The sequence below is a fragment of the Patagioenas fasciata genome, chromosome 1 (genome assembly GCF_037038585.1).
Source record: "Patagioenas fasciata isolate bPatFas1 chromosome 1, bPatFas1.hap1, whole genome shotgun sequence".
NCBI classification, from domain to species: Eukaryota; Metazoa; Chordata; class Aves; order Columbiformes; family Columbidae; genus Patagioenas; species Patagioenas fasciata.
In genome coordinates this window covers 72,696,254-72,715,987 of record NC_092520.1, presented here as the reverse complement: position 1 = coordinate 72,715,987, position 19,734 = coordinate 72,696,254, and the positions used below count along the sequence as shown (strand labels likewise).

Sequence of the window (19,734 nt, the reverse complement as noted above, 5' to 3'; positions counted from 1 at the left end):
TTCTGCAATGACAGTTGTAGGCAATGTGATGTGTGCAAGCATTTTCTTTCTGTAATATGTCTTAAAATGAAGTGGACACCTACCTGCAGCCTAAAGTATGGATATTTGAAGAGTGGGATCAAGAGAGTGTTCTTTCTTCCATGCTACCTTTTTTGAGACGTTTAACTCTTCCTATGCATTGTACAAGGAGTCCAGAAGCCTAACGTCAAAACTCTGAACCCCTGAAACATGGTTCCTGAAAGTTAGATATGGCAATGCTCAGCATTGGTGTGTGAAAGACTTGGGGGAAGTCAGAGAGATGGGTGTATTGAGCTTTTTCCACTGGTGTAGCCTATTGTTTCTTGGCACTGTTTTAACAAAGTTGCTGACATCAGCTGGACATGTTGTCATCCTCGGAGGCAACTGTGTGCAGTGGGTACTCTGTTTTCACAAGAAGCGGGAGGTGAGTTTCCTAGCTAATTAGGGAAGTTTTTCTATGGTAGTTTTGTAGCAGAGCAGACAAAGATAAATTAAAATGTTGCTGAGAACTTCGTTGCTTGTTGAATTAATTGTTTCATCACCACCTTGTTGACTGGAGCAAATCCAGAAGAGAAAGAATTGTAAATAAATTATCTATGGCTATCTATAGGAATTAAATAAATAAACAACAAGGACTTCCATGCTTCAGTCGGACAGTGCTGTCTGTAGAGATCTTGAACTGCCTGATCTATACAATTGTCAACTAATGAAGAACTTTTACTTTCCAGAATGACCTGTGAACTACAATTCAACAGTTTTAAGTTCACAAACAGAAAGTCTTTCATAGTATAAACAGGAATAAATGTTATTTTCTCAGTACTTCTTCATTTTAGTATATTCCCCTCCTCCTTCCTCCTAGTTTGTGCCAGAGGAAAAATCCAAACAAGAATCACAGAATTCATACTCAAAAAATGTATATTAAATAAATTCTCTTTTTTTTTTTTTTTTAAGGTATTTGATTCCAAATGCAGGTGATGCTACCAAAGCCATAAAACAACAGATCATGAAAGTATTGGATGCCTTGGAGAGTTAATAACTAAAGACTTTGTAGTGAACAGTTTATAAAGAAGAAGTAACCAAGATACTGTATGTGGACACAAGCTGACTGTTTCCCAATTGAATACTAACTTAAAATAATTTTTCTGTTTGCTGATGGGAGTGCCTGAGTAGCAGGCTTAAGATAGGGTAAATTATTATCAATTTCTGAACAGGATTTTTAATTTTTTTATTATATTTTTTTCTTTTTTTGAGGAAATATTTTTATAAAGGTCAGTTTGTTTCATTTTTTTAATGCAGCCTTAATGTGAGCGATCTGCATCTTTGCAAGAGAAGATGCAGCAGTGTTCGCATTAAGTGTGTTAAAAGAATGAAGCACTGCCAGATACAGAGAAGCAGTTGAAAACAGTATGGTTTTTAAATTACTGTCCCTTGAAAGTAAGATGTCTCCATTGCCTACAGTCTATAAAATTTGATTTTGCCTACTGAGTAGTATCAAGAACTGATTTAAAACTTAAGGTTATGAGCAGAGCAGATAAAAATCTTCGAAATACTGGTTCCTTCTCATTAAAAACAGTTAAGTCCAGCTTGGGCTGCAGATAAATGGAAAAAATGCAAGCAATTTGTAAAATTAACTTTTAAAAAAGTCTTATCTACTACTAGGTGAAATAATTGGAATTGGTGGTAAGGGTATTTTTAAATACCAAAATGAACTTACGAACCATAACCTTTTACTACAGGGCTGTGATTTTTAATTATGCAAAATTTTACATTGCATAGTTTGAGGCTCTTTCTCTTGTAAAGATGCATGTGCATTGAAATTGAAGTTAGTGCTTCATGACACTATAAGACAGTTGAAAACAAGTTACCTGGCTCCTCAGAAGCAAAGTGACTAATAATTAGACCTTTTAAAAACCTTCAGTTCAGCACAGAAGTGCGTGCTGACCAGAGGTGTGTTCAGCAAGAAAACACAAAGTAAAGAGATTCAAGTGCTAAATACTTGCAATAAATGTATCCATTACCAGTTGCCTTCACTGTTTCAAGCATTTATTTATATTCTTTTAACGAACATCTTCTAATTAGTTCATGTGTGAGAGATGGCAGCTACATGATTGTTTATCAGCAGCTTTCCACTTGTTCCAAGAACGGTTCTCTTGTTAAAAAGCTCAGTTCAGGAATGTCCCTATGGCCGAGGTATGGCAGCATTGTAGACTGATATGGAAGTCACCCAAAACTGTGAAATTGGAGTAATAGGGATTAGCTTTGCTGTGTGAAGTCTTCTGAGCATTTGAATCAAAACCTGTGATTTGGTGCATCATCAGGAGAGTAAAATAATTTAAACTGACCTTTATAAAAAAGTTATTCTAAGTTATTAGAAATCAAGCTAGGGCACCTTAATTCTGGAACTAATTCCTTTTTTTTTCTTCTTAGCATCTGATTAAACACCAATAGAACTTGAACTGTTGAAGATATTTGCATGAAATTGCACCTGGGCCAATGCTCATGTATTTATAGTTTTGCCCAGCAGCTGTTGTATTACATTTTCCTCTTCGTACTCCCTTCTGAAAATATCCTGAAGAGTCTCTGACTCTGTGCCTATTTCAGCAATGAGATTTTTTTCATGTAAAGATGTTTGTGTTACTGTTTATAAACTACAGTTGTAAATAAACCAGTACAATTTGAACTTAACTTGCTCTGTCAGAAAGCATTTAGTTACATACTGTGTGAATTCTCTGAATCAATTAACAGTTTTTCCTAAAGGTATTTTGTAAGTGGAAGAAGCTGATCATGGATCATAGGGGTCTACTGTCAGTGACATCTTAATGGAAGTCTTTTGGAATTTAGACTAACTTCATTAAATACTTTTGGGTGAACCATAGTAAGCATTCATAGAAAGGTCAAAATGAGGTAACAAATGATCAAATTGTAGAAAGGGTCTCTGCATAAATTCCAGACCTCTCAGCATCGTATTTTTTATGTTATGGAAATATTGATAAAATGATATACAATGATATACTTCTACTCAGGCGGCGGGGGGTTGGAGGAATTCTGACAAGCACACTGGGTTGTTAAACAGATGTAGTTGGGTATTAAATATGGGAAGTGGGTAATGTGTATGCTTCTCTATGAGAACAAGAAATACAGACCTTTTAGATCTACAGTAAGTAAAGCTGCTAAGTTCTTAAATCCCTTTTGTGTAGGAATGTATAATCCAAGCCATTAAGAGACTAGTTATTAATATCAACACACTCCTTATCTTATAAAGGTCAGTCCAAACTACAAATAATTTCCATGTGTCTCTATCCACAACTTAAAGGCTGCTTTTGCCTCATACTGTACATATCTGTAGTTAATGTGTTTGTTACAAAACTTGTATTGCTAAGCAGAAATTCCAATTATAGTACTGGACTGACAGTTTTTTGAAAAGAAAAATCAAAATAATCAGTATGCTACTTCCTCTACCTTTCATCTTCAAGGATTTTTTTTTTAGTTATTTGCCAGAGGTTTGCAGGCTCTTCTTATAGTTTGCGTGCACTGCTGTCTATATTGTTGAATGTAAGATGACAGCTGCTATGTTGCTCGGGTTCTAAATTTTATTTCTATTTATTTTGGTGATAAAAATGAGGTTTGTAGCAGGAAAGAAACGCTCTTCTCAGAGTAAGCTTTCCTGCTGAATGGAAGCTCTTACATTTTTGTTTCATAGCCAGGGTCAGTGCTTCTGTGCTCACTGATGGCTCTTCAGTCATCTCACAAATTCTTTTAATTCTGATCTGTATGAGAATTTGTACAGAACTTTACATGTATTACCCACCAAAAATACTCTTGACTGTGGAGTTGCAATTTTATTTACATTGCCTTCTCCAGGTGTAAGTAAAGACTACTTGCTGTTCTTTCAGTTTAATTCCTGTTAAGTCCTCACACATGGGTCTCAGCAGTGTTTGTAACTTTTCCTTCCAACCGCCTTTCAGCTGTAGTTTCAGAACTTTTCACGCTGTCAGATAACCTTTTTCAATATAGACTTAGTCTACTGAGTGGCTGAAAAGTTTTCCCGTTTTGGGAAGGAGAGGGATGATAGCATGTAACTTGTTCTTTCGAGTGTATTTAGTCCTTTTGGGTATTTTTGTTTTGAAACTTGAAAAATATACTGTTCCTCCCTGAACCGTGGTAAACAGTGGATTTTTAGCCTGTGCTTTTTGCCTTGAAGGGATGATACTGCTTCACTTCTTGTTCTCTTTCTTATTTTGTGTTCTGCCCTAAACCTCATGTGAACTCAGGAGACAGCCATTCAAAAAACAGTTCATATATGCTGTTTCTGCTACCATGGGCACATCTAAAAGGGTGAGTGACCTGCCAAAGAGCTGCTGCATCTCCTCATCTGTGGTTGTCCACTGTCAGCAATTTTGCTGTCCCTTGTTTTGGTAAGTTTGGGATGAGGTGTTCACTTTACAGCTCTAAGGGGCTGATTGAACAGTTTTTCTGTTGAAGGAACGTTTGTAAGTGCTGCAAGCTGTGGTGGTTGTGCATTTTTATGGTGGTTGTGCAGTTACCATCCTTTATCTCTTTGCACAGGTTTCCTGAAAGTGAACATGTGTGAGAGATCGATCACCCTGGGTTACCCATTTTGATTTATCTTTGTCCCTTCTGCTGTCATGTGCTTTCAGCTTGTAGAGATATTCTTGCATGAGAAATAACTGCCTCTACACTACGTGAATCTACAGTTCTACAAATATGCTTTTAAGAAGCTCAAGATTGTAATATATGTACATGAGGCAGCAATGTTATGTGCTGAGTAAGGGGGAGCACTCAGTGTTTAAAGCTAGTAAGAAAAACAGTGTGGCAATTAGCATATTGGTGTGTACCTTAGGAGGTGCTGTTCATGTAAAGGAAGATGGCAATGAGGATATCCCAGGTGAGGGGATTGCCTGTCAGCAGGTGCACGTCTCTTGGGACAAGCCTTTAACAAAGCTATGGCTGCTGGGGATTGCTTGGAGCTGGTCCATCAGGATGTCAGCACAGCAGTTCTGGGCAGCACCAGGTGCACAACTGGGTTTTTGCCGGGTGCTGAACCTACACTGGAGGAGTGCTCCCAGCACCCTGCCACCCATGGGGGTTAGGCAGGGGGAAAGGCTCAACAGCCATTTGGGCTCAGGGTACCTCACCCCCCTGCTCTGCCCCTGGGCTGTGCCACTGCCTTCAGCTGTGTTAGCAAAATCACAGAATCACACAGAATCACAGAATGTTAGGGATTGGAAGGGACCTCAAGAGATCTAGTCAAATCCCTCTGGCCAGAGGAGGAACAACCTAGATGAGGTTATGCAGGAATGTGTCCAGGTGGGTTTTGAATGTCTCCAGAGAAGGAGACTCCACAACGGCCCTCAGCAGCCTGTTCCAGTGTTCTGTCACCCTCACTGAGAAGAAGTTTCCTCTCATATTCAAGTGGAACCTCTTGTGTTCCAGTTTGCTCCCATTACCCTTCGTCTTACCTTTGGTTGTCACCGAGAAGAGCCTGGCTCCATCCTAATGACACTCACCCTTGACATATTTATAAACATGAATGAGGTCACCCCTCAGTCTCCTCCAAGCTAAAGCGACCCAGCTCCCTCAGCCTTTCCTCATAAGGGAGATGCTCCACTCCCTTACTCATCTTCGTGGCTCTGCACTGGACTCTGCAGCAGTTCCCTGTCCTTGAACTGAGGGGCAGTGCTGTGAGAGGTCATCGAGGAATCGGCCAGGTGTTTTAAAAGCAGCTTACGAGTCGTTTTTAAGCAAACCCCGTGGAAAGCCCTGTTGGTGAGGCGCTCCCCTTGCCTGCCGAGGCACTGGCCGGCGGAGCTGGAGCTGCAGCCGCCGCTTCTGCGGGTTTGGCCGCGGGTTCCCGCGCCGGCACAGCCCGCCCGGCGCGGCGGCGGGACTACGTTTCCCAGCAGCACCCTGCGCTGTGCCGTCGTGTATGCGCACGGGCGGGCCGCGCAGCTCTATGAGGGCGGAACCGGGGCCGCGCGGGGATGCGGGCAGCGCGCGGAGCCATGGCTAGTGAGTGGCGGCGCGCGCGGAGTAGCCGTTGGCTCATCTCGTGCCTCCCCTCATTCTTCTCTTCCTCGCGCTTTCCCCCGCCCCCCCCCCCCCCCCTCCCCCCGCCGCCGGGGTCCCAGCGCCGACCGGGGACGTGGCAAAAAGGGGCCGGCGTGGGGTTAAACCTGCCCCTCTAGCGGAACCCCGGCCTCCCGTCCCGGGCCTCAGGCGGTGAGAGGGGTCGCTCCGTAGTGTCGCCTTCCCCGCTCGCCCTGGGGCTCTCGGCGGAGCCACCGCCGCGGGCCCCGCCGTGTCCCCGTTGGACCCTGACTCTTGTCTGACTGTGGGGGCGCAACAGGGACCGAGCTGCGGGCAGGCTGCTGCCCTGGCCAGTGTTCCCCAGAGTCTGCAGTCCTGGGTGCCGTCTCTGAGCCTTTGGGGGGGTGTGAAATAGTGCAGGTACTAGAGGGAGCTGCCCCGCGCGCTACCGCTTTGCTACAGACAGGTGCGCACTGCTTGCCGTGCATCTCTCGGTGCTGCTGCGGTGGTCAACTTGTCAAGGAATTTGATGTGAACAAACCAGACACGTTGAGCTTCTGATGTTTTCAAAAAAACCCCATATTTCATACTGCTACAAATACGGTTATTTTACTCAGATGCGCTTTTACCCGGTCCTGGTTTGCATTGCTATAGGCTTATCCTAATAATTGCGTTTAAAGAAACTTCTGAGGCACCTTACCAAGACCAGAAGAAATCTTGGGCCTTTACAGCACTGTTGCACATTTCACTGCATTTCTGCTACTTGAACATCTCAACATTTTTAAACAAAACTGTGGATGCGTAGTACATGTATTCTGTTGTGACTGAGCTTTAATTTTGCCATTTAGCAAACTCAAAACCTGAGGTGTAGGACAAATAATATTAATGGCTTACTAGTGTTTTAAACATTAAGGGAGGTTAGTTAAAATTTTTCCTAGTAGATGCTATTTTGTTTGGGTTTTCTTTCAAAAGTGAATTTGTACTGAAATGTAAATCTTTAAGTGTCCAGTTTCTCTGAGCAAAAAAACATTTCATAAATATTGGAAAATTTTAGACAGATTCCTGGTTATCTCTGTGGGCCTGGAAGCTAGCTGTGTTTACTTCTATTCAAAATCTCAAGTTAAGCTTTCTTTAATCAAGAAACAAAATATTAAGAGTCTCTCACATTAAGAGTGGCAAAGTGAGCAGTTAATCATTTACTTAACCTCTGGAAACTAGTTAATTAGCTACTGAAGTGAAAATATTAGGAAAATATTCTGCCTGTTCCTGACTTGTCTTCACTTGAATCAGTTATTCCCATTTCTCTGACTGCTGAGCTGTGTTGCTTGCAGCTTTTTATTTATCCTATAGTGATCTTTGACTGTATGACAGGGGAGTTTTCCAGAGAAGAGAGGTGCTTTGACACTGGGGTACTTTTCTTTATTAAGCCAGAATTTTTTTTTTTTTTTTAAGGAGATAGTTCTACCTGATCAGGATGTGTTTTTCTACAGTTCAAATTACTAGGGGGTTTATGGAAGGAAGTCCAAGGATTGGGCACAAAACTTTATTGGATCTTTTGCACTTGTGTACTTCGTGAGCCTAAAAGTAAAAATCCTGCTTAGTCACATTAGAGACAGTATTGATAATGCTTGCAACTGTCTCTTGGCTAGAAACCAAATTGCAAATATTATCTTAATTGGGTTTTATAGGCATTTCTAAGGCTAGGTGTCATTTGATGGATAAAAGCAAACTATTCCCATATTTGCTGCTTTCAGGATGATCCAATCGTTTAGCTTGCTGGTGGCATTTTAGGACATGCAGTGTTCATCAGGTGACAGGCGCAACCAAAAGGCTCACAAAGCCTGTGGGAACCTGGGAATGAAGAAGGAGGTCCAGGTGATTAGTGGTCTCCCTTTCTGTCGCATGGAATCATATGTTAGAATTTGGGCTGGGTACTACCTAGGCTAAATATATTACTAGCAAGTAAGCTCTATGATCTCTGAGCAGAGTGGTGGCGATGTAAGGTTCCTATTAGCAAGCCTAGGTTTGAATGTTATCCCTGTGTTAAGAGACCATTTCCAGAGTTCGTAGACAGACTACGAAATGAGTTGGAACTGGTTTGTGTATATGTTAATATATAAGCAACCTAATTTTGTTAAATGCTCATTAGTGAATTCAAATTTTGAAGAGTTTTTCCTGGGGGGATTTTGTTGACTATTTTTTTTCTTTCCTTTCTGCCATTAGACTTCCGCCTGGCTCTTATTCAGCTTCATGTATCTCCTGTTAAATCAGGTAATCTTCAACGAGCCTGTGGACTGGTGAGAGAAGCATCAGCTCAGGGAGCAAATGTTGTGGCTCTACCTGTAAGTAAAGATCATGGTCTGCTTAGCACCTATACCTCAAATCCTTGGAAAACTCTTTCTGGTGTTATATATATTTATTTTTCTCTCTGGATAGCTTAAATACTCTGTGAGGCTCCAAAATAGGGGAGAAACAAACAAAACAAAACCAACAACAACAACAAAAAAAACCCAAAACAAAACAACAACAACCAACCAGCCAAGTACAACAACAACAACAAACAAACAAAAACCAAACAAACACACACAACAACAACAAAAAAACCCACAAACCATCAAACACACAAAAAAATAAACAGGGGTTCTGTGTAGCAGCACACTTTAGAGGAGGAAAAACAAGAAGAAAAAAAGACACATTGTCTTTTTGTGATATAAGGTTCTAGTTAAGTTTTTGCTGTTTTAAATCCCAGGCAATTCCATCACTGGCATGTTCTGAATTCACAAAAGTGACACTGTGGTTTGAATTTTTGCAGGCGCCTTCCATGCTAGAAATGTAGGAAAAGGTGATTTTCAGCTAAAGCATATTGATATGAAGATGAAAGGAAACAGGTATACAAGGACTCTCTTTGCCATAATAATTCCAGATTGAGTAGTACATGAGAAACAAATCAGACCTAAGGTGTTTCCAGCAGGTCATTTGTGGCTGAGTTATGATTAAAATGCATTTCTCTTGTGACTTCATTGTATGGGAACATAAAGAGCCACTTAAAACTACTGATCATTTCTGATTTACTTTTTGGACTTCAGCCATGATAACCTTGCTGAATTTTCACACAGGTGAGTGTGCTGGCAACAAGGTGACCTTTCCAGTGCAGCTTTGAGCTTTTTTTGTCTCTTCCTGGGGGGTACATATGTTACCCCTGTGCCCAACAGTATGTAACTCAGCAGTGTAAAGTTCTCTGGGTGAACTTTTGGTCTGAATGTTTTACACACAGAATGTTTTCCCTCCTGCTGTCACAGGCAAAGTATTAGGTGACCTTCCCAGCTCTGTGCTAACACAGCTCCTGTGTTGGGAATATGACCTTTGATTATTCTGGCTGGACCTCCTACATTTGGATTATCTATTATTTGCTAGTTTCATCATGTGTACAAACTTTGAGTTTTCCAGACCTATTTAGTTGAGATACCCACTTTGCTGATGATAATTTATGCTTTTAGAGTAAAACTTGTCAAAAAAGGGCAAGGTTTTTTGCAGAATTACGGGTGGTAAAGTTTGTATTGGCATTAGCACATGGGCATGAAATATTCTCTTCCCTCCATGTTTTTGTTTTGCCTTTTTTTTCTTTAAATTTAAAGTCACACTACATAAAGAACAGAAATAACTTGCACTGACTATATAATCTACATCTCTGCGGAGGCTTATGGCAGTTTTCCTGTGACGTGTTAACCTAGATATGTTAAACTTTTTTCATTTCTGAACCAGGAGAAAATTGTGACAGAAAAACAATTTTTAATGTTTGTGGATAAAGAAATAAACCCAGAATCCATTTGGGCCTAGAAATGGATAAAAATCAATTCAAAGATCTGTCCCTGTCTTCTTACCACTTCAGAGAGCACATGACCAGGTGATCTGTGCAGATGGTCTGCAGGTTTGTTCCACTATCAGCTTATGAACAGCCCCATGTGCTGCTGCTGCAAACTTGCACAGAGATCTGCCCATTCTCTTGATCCCATGGTTTCAGTACCAGCCACAATGACGCTGCAAACAGGAAAATGAAGGTGGAGGCAGCTGGCATTGCTTTCATTTTCTTGTTGTTCAGTCCAACTTTCAAAAGCCTGGGAAGCTCATTTGACAACCTGTGGAGACTTCCCTTCCTGCCTCTTCCCTCTACAAAGTCTACTGTGGGTTAGCTGGGACCTGCTGGCCCACTGTCTGTATATGGGGCAAAAACATTTATCCAGTTTTGGTTCTGTTATTCGAGTTCAATACAATCTACTACAGTTGTTACGAAGTTCGCTTGAGCAGTTGAGACATAAATGTTTATGGTGCTATTCACAGGGGTTTTTTTTTGTTTGGTTGATTTTTTTTTTGTGTGTGTGTGTGTGTGTGTGGTGTTTTTTTGGTTTTTTGTTTGTTTTTCATTTGTTTGTTTGTTTGTTTGTTTTTGTGGGGAGTGGATCTTATTACAACTTCCAGTGAGCAAAGGTAACAACTGAAGCAGATGCTTGGGCTGGAAATCACTTGCCAAAGAGTAGGTGCTGTTACTGTTTGATAGCCTATCTGTGGCCTTCGGCTGTACTTCTTTAGGGGAAAAAGATTGGGGGGGAGGGAGGTGTGTCTCACATCCTCACAGACTTGACAAATACAATGGAGAGTAAAAGTTCTGGATATTGTGGGCATCTCAAATACCATTAGCCATCTAGTTCAGGTGTCTAGACTGCTCTGTTAATCGTGCTGTCTAAAGATTACATGTCTGGTTCTAAGGGGTAGTAAATCTTTAACTAGGGCCTAGGGCAGAAGACACTGTTGAGCTGTGGGGAAATGATGTTTAAAGGATTGTTTTAAATAAAGAATGTATCATTTTAAGAAATGCCTGCTTTTGCAGAGTTCCTTTTTAAAAACAAATCAATCATGGGCTGTGGACAAGCACATGCCATTTCACAGTTTTGGGAGGATCTATTTAGCTTGTAACTGCTCGAATAAGCTAGGTGGAGCTTGGTTCGTTCTTCTGATGAGAACATCCCTTATGGTCTTTCTAAGTCTAGACTGATAAACATGCTAGCCTTGCTACGTGCCACTTGCTTGATACTCCTAGCTCATGTTCTATTTGTCACGTATTCACACCAGCACACCCACTGCATTTTCTATAATTGTTGGTCTCTGTGGGCTCCTGGTATTTTCTGATTTGCTTATTGAGCTCCTGTAAATTCTAACTAAAGATTGTATGAGTGCATTGATAGAGAGGAGATTGCAAGGTCAAGTACATTTCCTTGTAGTGGTGTTACTGGATTTTAAAATTATTTTTCTAACTCTAGGAATGCTTTAATTCTCCATATGGAACCCAATACTTTAAAGAGTATGCAGAGAAGATCCCTGGGGAATCGACACAGAAGCTCTCAGAAGTTGCAAAGGAGTGCAGCATATATCTCATTGGAGGTAGTTTACTTGTAGTTACCGTCTCATAGAGGGAAAAACAGGCGATGTCTATTAGTGCCATCAGATCACAATTCCATGTAATACAGTGGGGGAAATCTTTGTTCTTGCCTTTACAAAGGATCCATTCCTGAAGAGGATGGTGGAAAGCTGTATAATACATGTACTGTCTTTGGGCCTGATGGCGCTATGTTGGCAAAGCATAGGAAGGTAAGATGGCACTATATTGCTACTAGAAAATTTCTCAGCAGTGTTGCGCAAATTATTTCATCTGTTTCTAAAGGTGATGTGAATTAGTAGAATCTTGCATTCATGATAAGCTAAGTACTGTCAGTAAAATTGTATGTAATTTTTATTTGGGATATGTAAATGGCCCTTCTAAAGGTGGTCATAAACTTGTTCTGGATGAGGACAACAAAATGCAGAAGGCATAACTGGCTTTTCCCAGATGCTGGGAAAACGATGGTAAAAAGTAAATACCAATCCAACTCATCTGTGTACCATGGTCTAGGTCTAAAACATAGGGATTCAGGGTTTTCCCTCAGGTTCCCAGGATTTAGTGCTTCTGTTATCATAAATACTGTTCTTTACATAGTTTGTGTGCTATATGTATGATTAGTGCAGACAACCAAAGTCCAAGTTCCAAAGCTAAGCTGCATCTGCTGTTTGTGGTGCATGCTTGCTTACTGTCATCTTCCACCTGGACATTGCTTCGTGCCTTTGTAGAGACTACCTTCTTTTCATAACTGTAGAGTGTAGTTTCTGTTAATCTGACTATGCATACAGATATCATTCCTTAGGTGAACAACAGCTTATTTCTTTCAAGGAAAAACAAAAAAGAGAATGCAAGGTTACTTGGAAAAGTTGAGGTGGTGCAAAATACCTCTAGGAGCAGGTATTAATTTATTCTATTAGCTGATTCTACACTTCGGTACCCTATTAGATCACTTTCTGAAGTCCAATGTTATCTTCCATCTGTCATACCATACCAGTCTGCAAGCCCAGTAGTTGTTTGTAGAATGAGTGCAGGCTTGTATTGTGTAAATATGAATCAATAGTTGTATAAAACCAGCTGTATTATTAGGAAGCTTTGGTCAGGAACAGACTCTTGCATTGCAGGGGAGGGATAAAGACTGTCTGCAGGGGCTAAGAGGCATCTGCAGAGCTGAAGTTGTGGGAATTTTATGACTAGGTGGAGGTATTTTCTGGAGAAGTTTTGCAGGAATGAGGCTCAAATCATAAAGAAGAAAATGTCAGCTTCTTTAACATTCTTTACAGTCATCCTGACAAATTGTGGCAGAATGCAAACCCCCCTCTCTCCCTGCCCCCCTCCTTCAGTATGGAGGGAGTAGGCACATCTCCCTCTCTCTGCTACTTGAAGCTAACAGCTTCTTTTGTTTGGCCCAGAGCACCCTGGCCAGGGCCATTAGGAGAAGGGATTGCCCAGGCGCCAGTGAGCCGCTGGGCACCTGTGACCAGTGTGGGGGATGTTTGGAGGCTTCAGGGGCACCCCACACACGGTGTGGGGGTGCAGAGAAGCTTCTAGAATGCCTACAGTCAGGTCTGATCAGCCAGTATAAAAACGGGACTCTCGTCGAGACTGGGCCCATTGTCACCGGTCTCTCGGAGCACGAGGAAGATGCTGCCGCCGAGACCCCCCCCTCCCCGGGATGGAGACCCCGCTTGCCTTGCCGCCACGGGTGTGAGTAAAACCACTCGCAGGATTGCGAGTATATTTATCCTTTCCGTGCACATATGCACGTGTAACTTCCCGTGCTTAATACAAGCACGTATAAAATTATTTCCTCGCACAATCGCGAGTGTAACTTTATCCTCGCACAATCGCGAGTGATTCTCCTCCCGTGCTTCCACATAAGCACGTGTAGTATTCCGTGCACATTCGCACGTGTAAGTAAATTAACCCTCGCAGAATTGCGAGTGTATTATAAATCTACCCTCGCGGAATTGCGAGTGTATGCTTTACCTGTATCTCTTTAGGAATAATCCCGCACCGTGTTCAGGCAAGTGTGTACTCCTCTGGGACTCAGGGATGGTTCCAGCATTGTTTTGGGTGAAGCCACGTGCATGCACTCTGTGGACCGCCTGTTGTACTAGTTGCTGCCCCTTAATAATTTTCCTCAACTGATACCCGAACCTATATTTAAGTCACTTTTGGAGTGCTAAAACCGTTTCTCACCGGTTTAATAAAAGTTGTTTTGGACCCTGTTGTCCCTTAAATCAGCCTCGGGGTGCCTCCGTGACACAAATTCAGGACATTTTATACGTATTCTTTCTTTTGCAAAATTACTCATTAGATCAAGATATCCAGCTATTTTGCAGGGATTGTTTCTGCAAAGAAGATACAAAGCTATACTACAAATTAGTTGTTACATTTTTTGCGGTTTTTAACTACTCTCTGTTACTGCATGGGAGAAGGACAGGAAATCATATTTGGTATGCAGTGTAAGTGTTTGATATGTGCATTACTAGGGTCACAGGCATTATATGTGTTGTTTAAAATGGCCAGTCTTTTTTTTTTTTTTTCCAAAATAACTTTAGACGTATATGAAAAAAACCAAGAAAGCTGCATTAAATCATCTTTAGGAGATCTCACAATCTTAAGCAATATTTAGGTGGGATCCTGACAAAGAGTAGTCTAGGTAACAGTAACTAGAAAACACGTGCCTAATAGAAAGAGGCTCAAATACCAAGCAGAGAAATTGTTATTAAATGTTATTAATCATACTATAATTACAGGTTCATTTGTTTGACATTAATATCCCTGGGAAGATACAGTTCAAAGAGTCTGAAACACTGAGTCCAGGGAATAGTTTCTCCATGTTTGATACTCGTGAGTATAAGACAAGCCCTCTCTTTAAGGAGCTCTACCACAATAACACTACAGTCGTTCTGGAATTCTCTTCCCCCTCCTCCCCAGCAATGGAATTTTAGACTGTCAGATTTATATTAGGCATTTGACAACCATAGCAAATATAGTTTAAATTGTTCCAAATGTGTGGGTCATTTTAAAAAGGCAATGTGATTACAAAAGGGCATGACTGTAGTTTCTTTAGTCCAGTGAAAGCTTCTTTTTCTTGAAAATGAAACAGTAGAAAAACCTGTGGCTAAATGAGAGAGGAATACATTATGCAGAGACCTGATGTAACATGATTTTGTGGAAATGGCTCTTTTTAAAGGGTAGATAAGATTGCTTCTCACAGTCTTCCTCTCGTTATGAAACATGAATTCTCCCCCACAAACAGCCAATGCTTGTTACAGATAAGGACACACATTTATATATAGTTCCTTTTGTTACTGTGGGACATATAAAATAGCAGCTGGCAGAATGGCTACAGAGTCTTGTGGTTACTTTTGTGTGCTTGTAATAGCAATATAACCATTGTCTCTTGTGTTTTGAGGACAGCATACTGTAAAGTGGGCCTGGGCATCTGCTACGACATCAGATTTGCTGAGATGGCTCAAATCTACGGACAGAAAGGTGAGGCTGGGTCAGCTAATGGAGCATGGTTAGCCCTGAGACCTGAACTATGCAGGGTGGTTTCAGGGTGGTACATATGGGGCAGTCTGTGTGATCAGGCTTGTCTTCATCCAGTAACACAAAATGCATCTTATGGCCAAGACTTTGTTATTCAAATGAGTGTCTCTTCTCCTTGAGTAAAATAACAGTAATTTCCTGATGCACATTTGCTGATGGAGTGAGAAGACCGTACATCCTCAGGCTTGGTAATGTATCACAGGGTTTTGCTGATGTAAGTGATCGCTTGGGTCACATGTGGGCAAGCTCTGTGTGGTTCCATTTTGGTCAAAGGTTGGGAAGTACTGAAAGAACCCTCGCCTTGAATCTCAAAGTGAAGGGCTACTCTAGGGTCAACCATCTTCTCCCTAATGATGTCTGGGTTCTAATTTGCTTTTAACAAAGGTTGCCAGCTGCTGATATATCCAGGGGCTTTTAACTTGACAACAGGACCAGCTCATTGGGAACTGCTACAAAGGGGAAGGTGAGAACAAAGTAAGAGCTTATCCACCTCTTCCAGAGGGAGTTTTAGCAGGTGGAACTGAAGTGCTCTTAAGTTCCAAATGACACTATGCATCGGAAGTGGTGCTGCAGGGCTGCTCTGCTACTGGAGCTTCACCATTGCTTAAGCTTTGCATGGGACACCAAAATGGTTTTGCTCTCAAGGAGAAAAGAGGTGAAGGCGCATGCTTCACTGGTGCCAGTGCCTGTGCAGTTATGCCCTTGTTTCAAGAATGTTTCCCCCATGGCCCTGTAAGCACCCTTCACACACAAACTTCTAGGCAGAAGAGCCAATAACCATTTGAGAACTTTTGAGAACTGCTCTAGTTACAGATAGAAATAGACCCTGAGATTCCTGAATGCAGTATTATTTTTTCACTGGGTCAGCTTTAATCAACTTTGCTACATACTGAATGAACATGTAATTCATTCTACCCACTAACTCTGGAGCAGGTGCTAGAGACTTATCTTTCGAGGCTCTGCTTTCTCTGACCTTCATATCATTTACAGTTTTGGCTAGTCCTTAGGAGGATATATAGCTTGCCTTTTGGAGTGAATTCTTTCTCTTCTGCATAGTCAACTGGTGGTATTAAAAAAATTCTAACTTTTTTTCCTCCGTTCTTCCCTCATCTTTCTGTGAACACAGAGCTGTTGATAATCAAGTCTATGTAGCTACCGTATCTCCTGCTAGAGATGAAAAAGCATCCTATGTTGCCTGGGGACACAGCACTGTAGTAAATCCATGGTGAGTTCAGAAAAAAAAAAAAAATAACAACGTATTTTCTTGGTTAAAAATACATTTTACTTGACAGTCGTATTTCAGGCCCACATTTCCAGCTATTCTTTATGTCATAAGTTCTTGGTAAAAAACAGCTGAGACTTAAGCCTAAAACTAAAACTAGTTTAACAGTGTGTATTCTTTTTGGTAACAAGATACTTAATACTAATATTTAGCATTAGTTGAGCTGCTGACCTTTTCAACTTGTCTGTGAAGTTCAGTTCATTATGGTAATTCTCTGTGCAGAAGGGAACCATCTTAAACAGCTTGCACAAAACTATTTCATTTCCTAAAAGGAAAACACTGCTTTGACATAAGAAAGGACAAGAAGAATGTCTTCAGCTAGATAAGACACATTCTGATTTAAGCAGAAGTCACACAGGTGCACAGGAGGTAAAAGTGACCAAAACTTCAGGCAGTTATTTTTCTTTCAAATAAATGGTGATTGCAAAGTAAGAAAAGCTTTATCCACGTCTTGAGCTTATAACTGTAGATGATGAAAGCAGTGACAGAACACCTAGTGGGAAACATGATAAATAATGTTCAGTAGCTCATGCAGAGTAACAGTATACTGCTAGTAAAAGCCAGTAGGATCTGAAAGGAGAAAGCGTTAGTCTTTGCCATATATGGCTGTCCCTGGTGAAGCTCTTTCTTTCTGCTTGAGGTATTCTACATGCTCCCATGCACTGGTTCTCACAGTTGCTCTTACCATGATTCTTGATCTTTGGAAACACAGTTATGTTAAGTATGTATATGTCACATATAAAGTGTGCCACATAAAAAGCCGGGAAGCTATCATGCCAGTTATAAATTATGATGCTATTTTTAGGACATTCCTGTCTTTACAGCTGTAGACATCAAGGGCAGGGACTCCTTTTTGTACAAACAGCAGCAACTGGACTGATGCCTTGAGGCTTCTGTGTTAATGCTGTGAACAAATGTGCTTAATTTTGCAGGGGTGAAGTCATAGCCAAAGCTGGGGCTGAGGAAACAGTTATATGCACAGATATAGGTAAAGTGTTGGTTTTTTGTTGGTGGTTTGGTTTGGTTTTTCCCTGCTTGCTTTCTTTAGTAGAGGTCATGAGACTAAGGAGAGACAATTTAAATCTGCAGGCTTGCAGGTGTAATTACAGATGAGGCAGCAATCCCATCCCTTCTCAACTTCTGCTGGAGTAAAGCATGGACAAGCAGCACTTGATTATATTCTTCCAGTTTCCTTGCTTTTGAGGAAGCTGCCACCCTAGGAAAGAGCAAAGTGGCAGTGCCCTGTAGGCCCACTCTCTGTGAAAGCTGCTCTTTTCCTGCCATACCTCAGAGGAAGTCAGGAGCTTTCCTTTTTGGCTGTTCTAATAGTTCTTTCTTCCTCCCCTGCAGATCTGAAGAAACTTGCAGAAATCCGTCAACAGCTTCCTATTTTAAGCCAGAAGCGTGGTGATCTCTATGCCGTAGAGATGAAAAAGTAAAGCTGGGTGAACAGGGAAGGTTCAGGTGGCACAATGGCTGCTGCTTTCATTTTCGGAAAGATCCCCTTACTGGTTGCTCCACAATATACTGCTAAATATGCCAGTTAACAAAAAAACCAAAACAAACAAAACAAAAAAACGGTGGTATAATTCTAAAATTGATTCAAATACAACTTTTACATCTCCTCTCACAATTCTGTTTTACAGCTAGGATAAAGGTGGGGCTGAAATCAGTTCAATGCAGTAGTAGTTAATGTTGGGTTTTATGCATCATGTTTTAGTTACCTTTTTGGGGTATTTTGTAGAACATAGAAATGGGAATCTTGGTCTCTGGATATCTTCTGGTCAGCTTTGATATTGTGAATTACCAGGTGATCTACAAGCATAGCTCTTTCACCTCTGTCCTTCTTATTTGTATGTGCCTTAACAACTCGGTTTAAAGTTTCTTAAATGTCAAACTTCCAACTTACAAAGCTTAAAATTTAATACACTACGCAAAACAGGCCAAACTCTACTCTGTACTACAGACAATGTAAGAAGCCACCAGACAGAACTGCTACTATAAAATAATCAGATGAAGACACTGATTAAGTCTTTCTGCCCACAGTTTCCCAGAAGACAGTTACTAGAATTGCTCAATGTTTAAATGCATTATTGCTACTGAAGGCAACTCCTGTCAGGCTGCATGGGAAACACTCTTTACATCATTGCTTCTGCTGAGGAGACTAACTGATTATTAAAGATGGCTTTAAAATACTTATAACTTTTTTCTTTGGTTGATTGTTTTACATTTTGGTTTTTCTTTCTCTTTTTTTTTTTTCTTTTTTTTTGAAAGAAGATACCTTGGTACTTCTAATGTTTTTTAAAAAGAGAAGAATTTGCAAATGGCATAATGGCATAGTGACTTTTTTTCTCCTTGGGATGAAGAAAAAGCAGCAACTCTACCTATCCAGCCTTTACCACTAGGGTTTTAGTTTTCCAGCAGCAAAAATGATAAAGCAATAAAGCTAAATGAGACTTCAAAATACAAAAATGGGAAGAGGGAGATAAGGTTTTTGTCTTGCTCTAGCTAACCACCAGCTTCCCCCCAAAGCACCTTACCTTTTTATTAATGTTCAGTCATCTGCCTCTTCTCACAGCTGTTCTTAACATTTTATTTGTTTTGCTTCAATGTTCTTTTGGTTTCTCTGGAATGAATTAGGTGTATATTTTATAGAGGAAAATTAATGGTTAAATTGAGCTAAACCCTGAAGCATCTTTCCCCTCAAAAGACAGGTCACACCATTCCACGCAGTGGCATGATCTGTTCCAGCAGGCATTTTTTTTGGTCTGCACTGCATTGTGGTGTACATGCTGTACTGGAACTCTTAAGAAACAAGCCACAGAGCATAAGGTGAAACGAAGATTTATTTGTTGAAAAATAAATATAAAAAATTTAACAATTTACCATTTAAGTCTCCTGCATTAAATTAGTGCCTCCCACATACTCAACAATTGGCATCCATTATGGCCATCACTGGGCTCTTCTAAACTGGGGAGAGGGGAGCGGTCAAGCTCATTTTCAGTGGGGGTCACATCAGCCTCGCAGTTGCCTTCAAGGGGCCGAATGTAACTACTACATTTATCCAGTCCTAAAATTACATTCGGCCCCTTGAAGGCAACTGCGAGGCTGATGTGACCCCCACTGAAAATGAGCTTGACACCCCTGTTCTAAATCATCACAACTGTTATACATCCATTTTTCTAAACTACTCCAGTTGTCTTTCCCTTCTCTTTACTAGTTTAACATGCAGCAGAGCAGGAAGTAAATACTACCTCTGGAGGATTAAAGTTGTGCAGGATTCTTACGGGCTGACCACATAATTTTTAAAATGCGAAGTGCAGTCTGTGACAGAACAACAGAATCCGTGGCCTGGACCCTCTTCCCTTACAATCCCAAATGGAGAGAATGGGTGAAC

The 19,734-nt window shown here is 41.0% G+C and overlaps 2 protein-coding genes across 3 annotated transcripts in view; both read left to right on the top strand.

Moving 5' to 3' along the window:
* The window catches only part of TBC1D23 (TBC1 domain family member 23), a 34,972-nt gene extending 32,269 nt beyond the window's left edge, over positions 1 to 2,703 (top strand). For both annotated transcript variants that reach the window (XM_065829338.2, XM_065829337.2), the window contains one exon: positions 970 to 2,703. In XM_065829338.2, the coding sequence (XP_065685410.1) occupies positions 970 to 1,051 (82 nt within the window). In that variant the 3' untranslated portion in view covers positions 1,052 to 2,703. The remainder of the gene's footprint in view (positions 1 to 969) is intronic.
* A 3,281-nt stretch (positions 2,704 to 5,984) lies between these two features.
* Positions 5,985 to 18,539, top strand: NIT2 (nitrilase family member 2). The gene is made up of 10 exons (XM_065829344.2): positions 5,985 to 6,048; positions 8,290 to 8,408; positions 11,382 to 11,502; positions 11,621 to 11,709; positions 14,257 to 14,350; positions 14,924 to 14,998; positions 15,440 to 15,518; positions 16,182 to 16,280; positions 17,270 to 17,325; positions 17,688 to 18,539. The coding sequence occupies exons 1-10, from the start codon at positions 6,021 to 6,023 to the stop codon at positions 17,774 to 17,776; spliced, it is 849 nt and encodes a 282-aa protein (XP_065685416.1). The 5' UTR covers positions 5,985 to 6,020; the 3' UTR covers positions 17,777 to 18,539.
* The last annotated feature ends 1,195 nt before the right edge of the window (positions 18,540 to 19,734 follow it).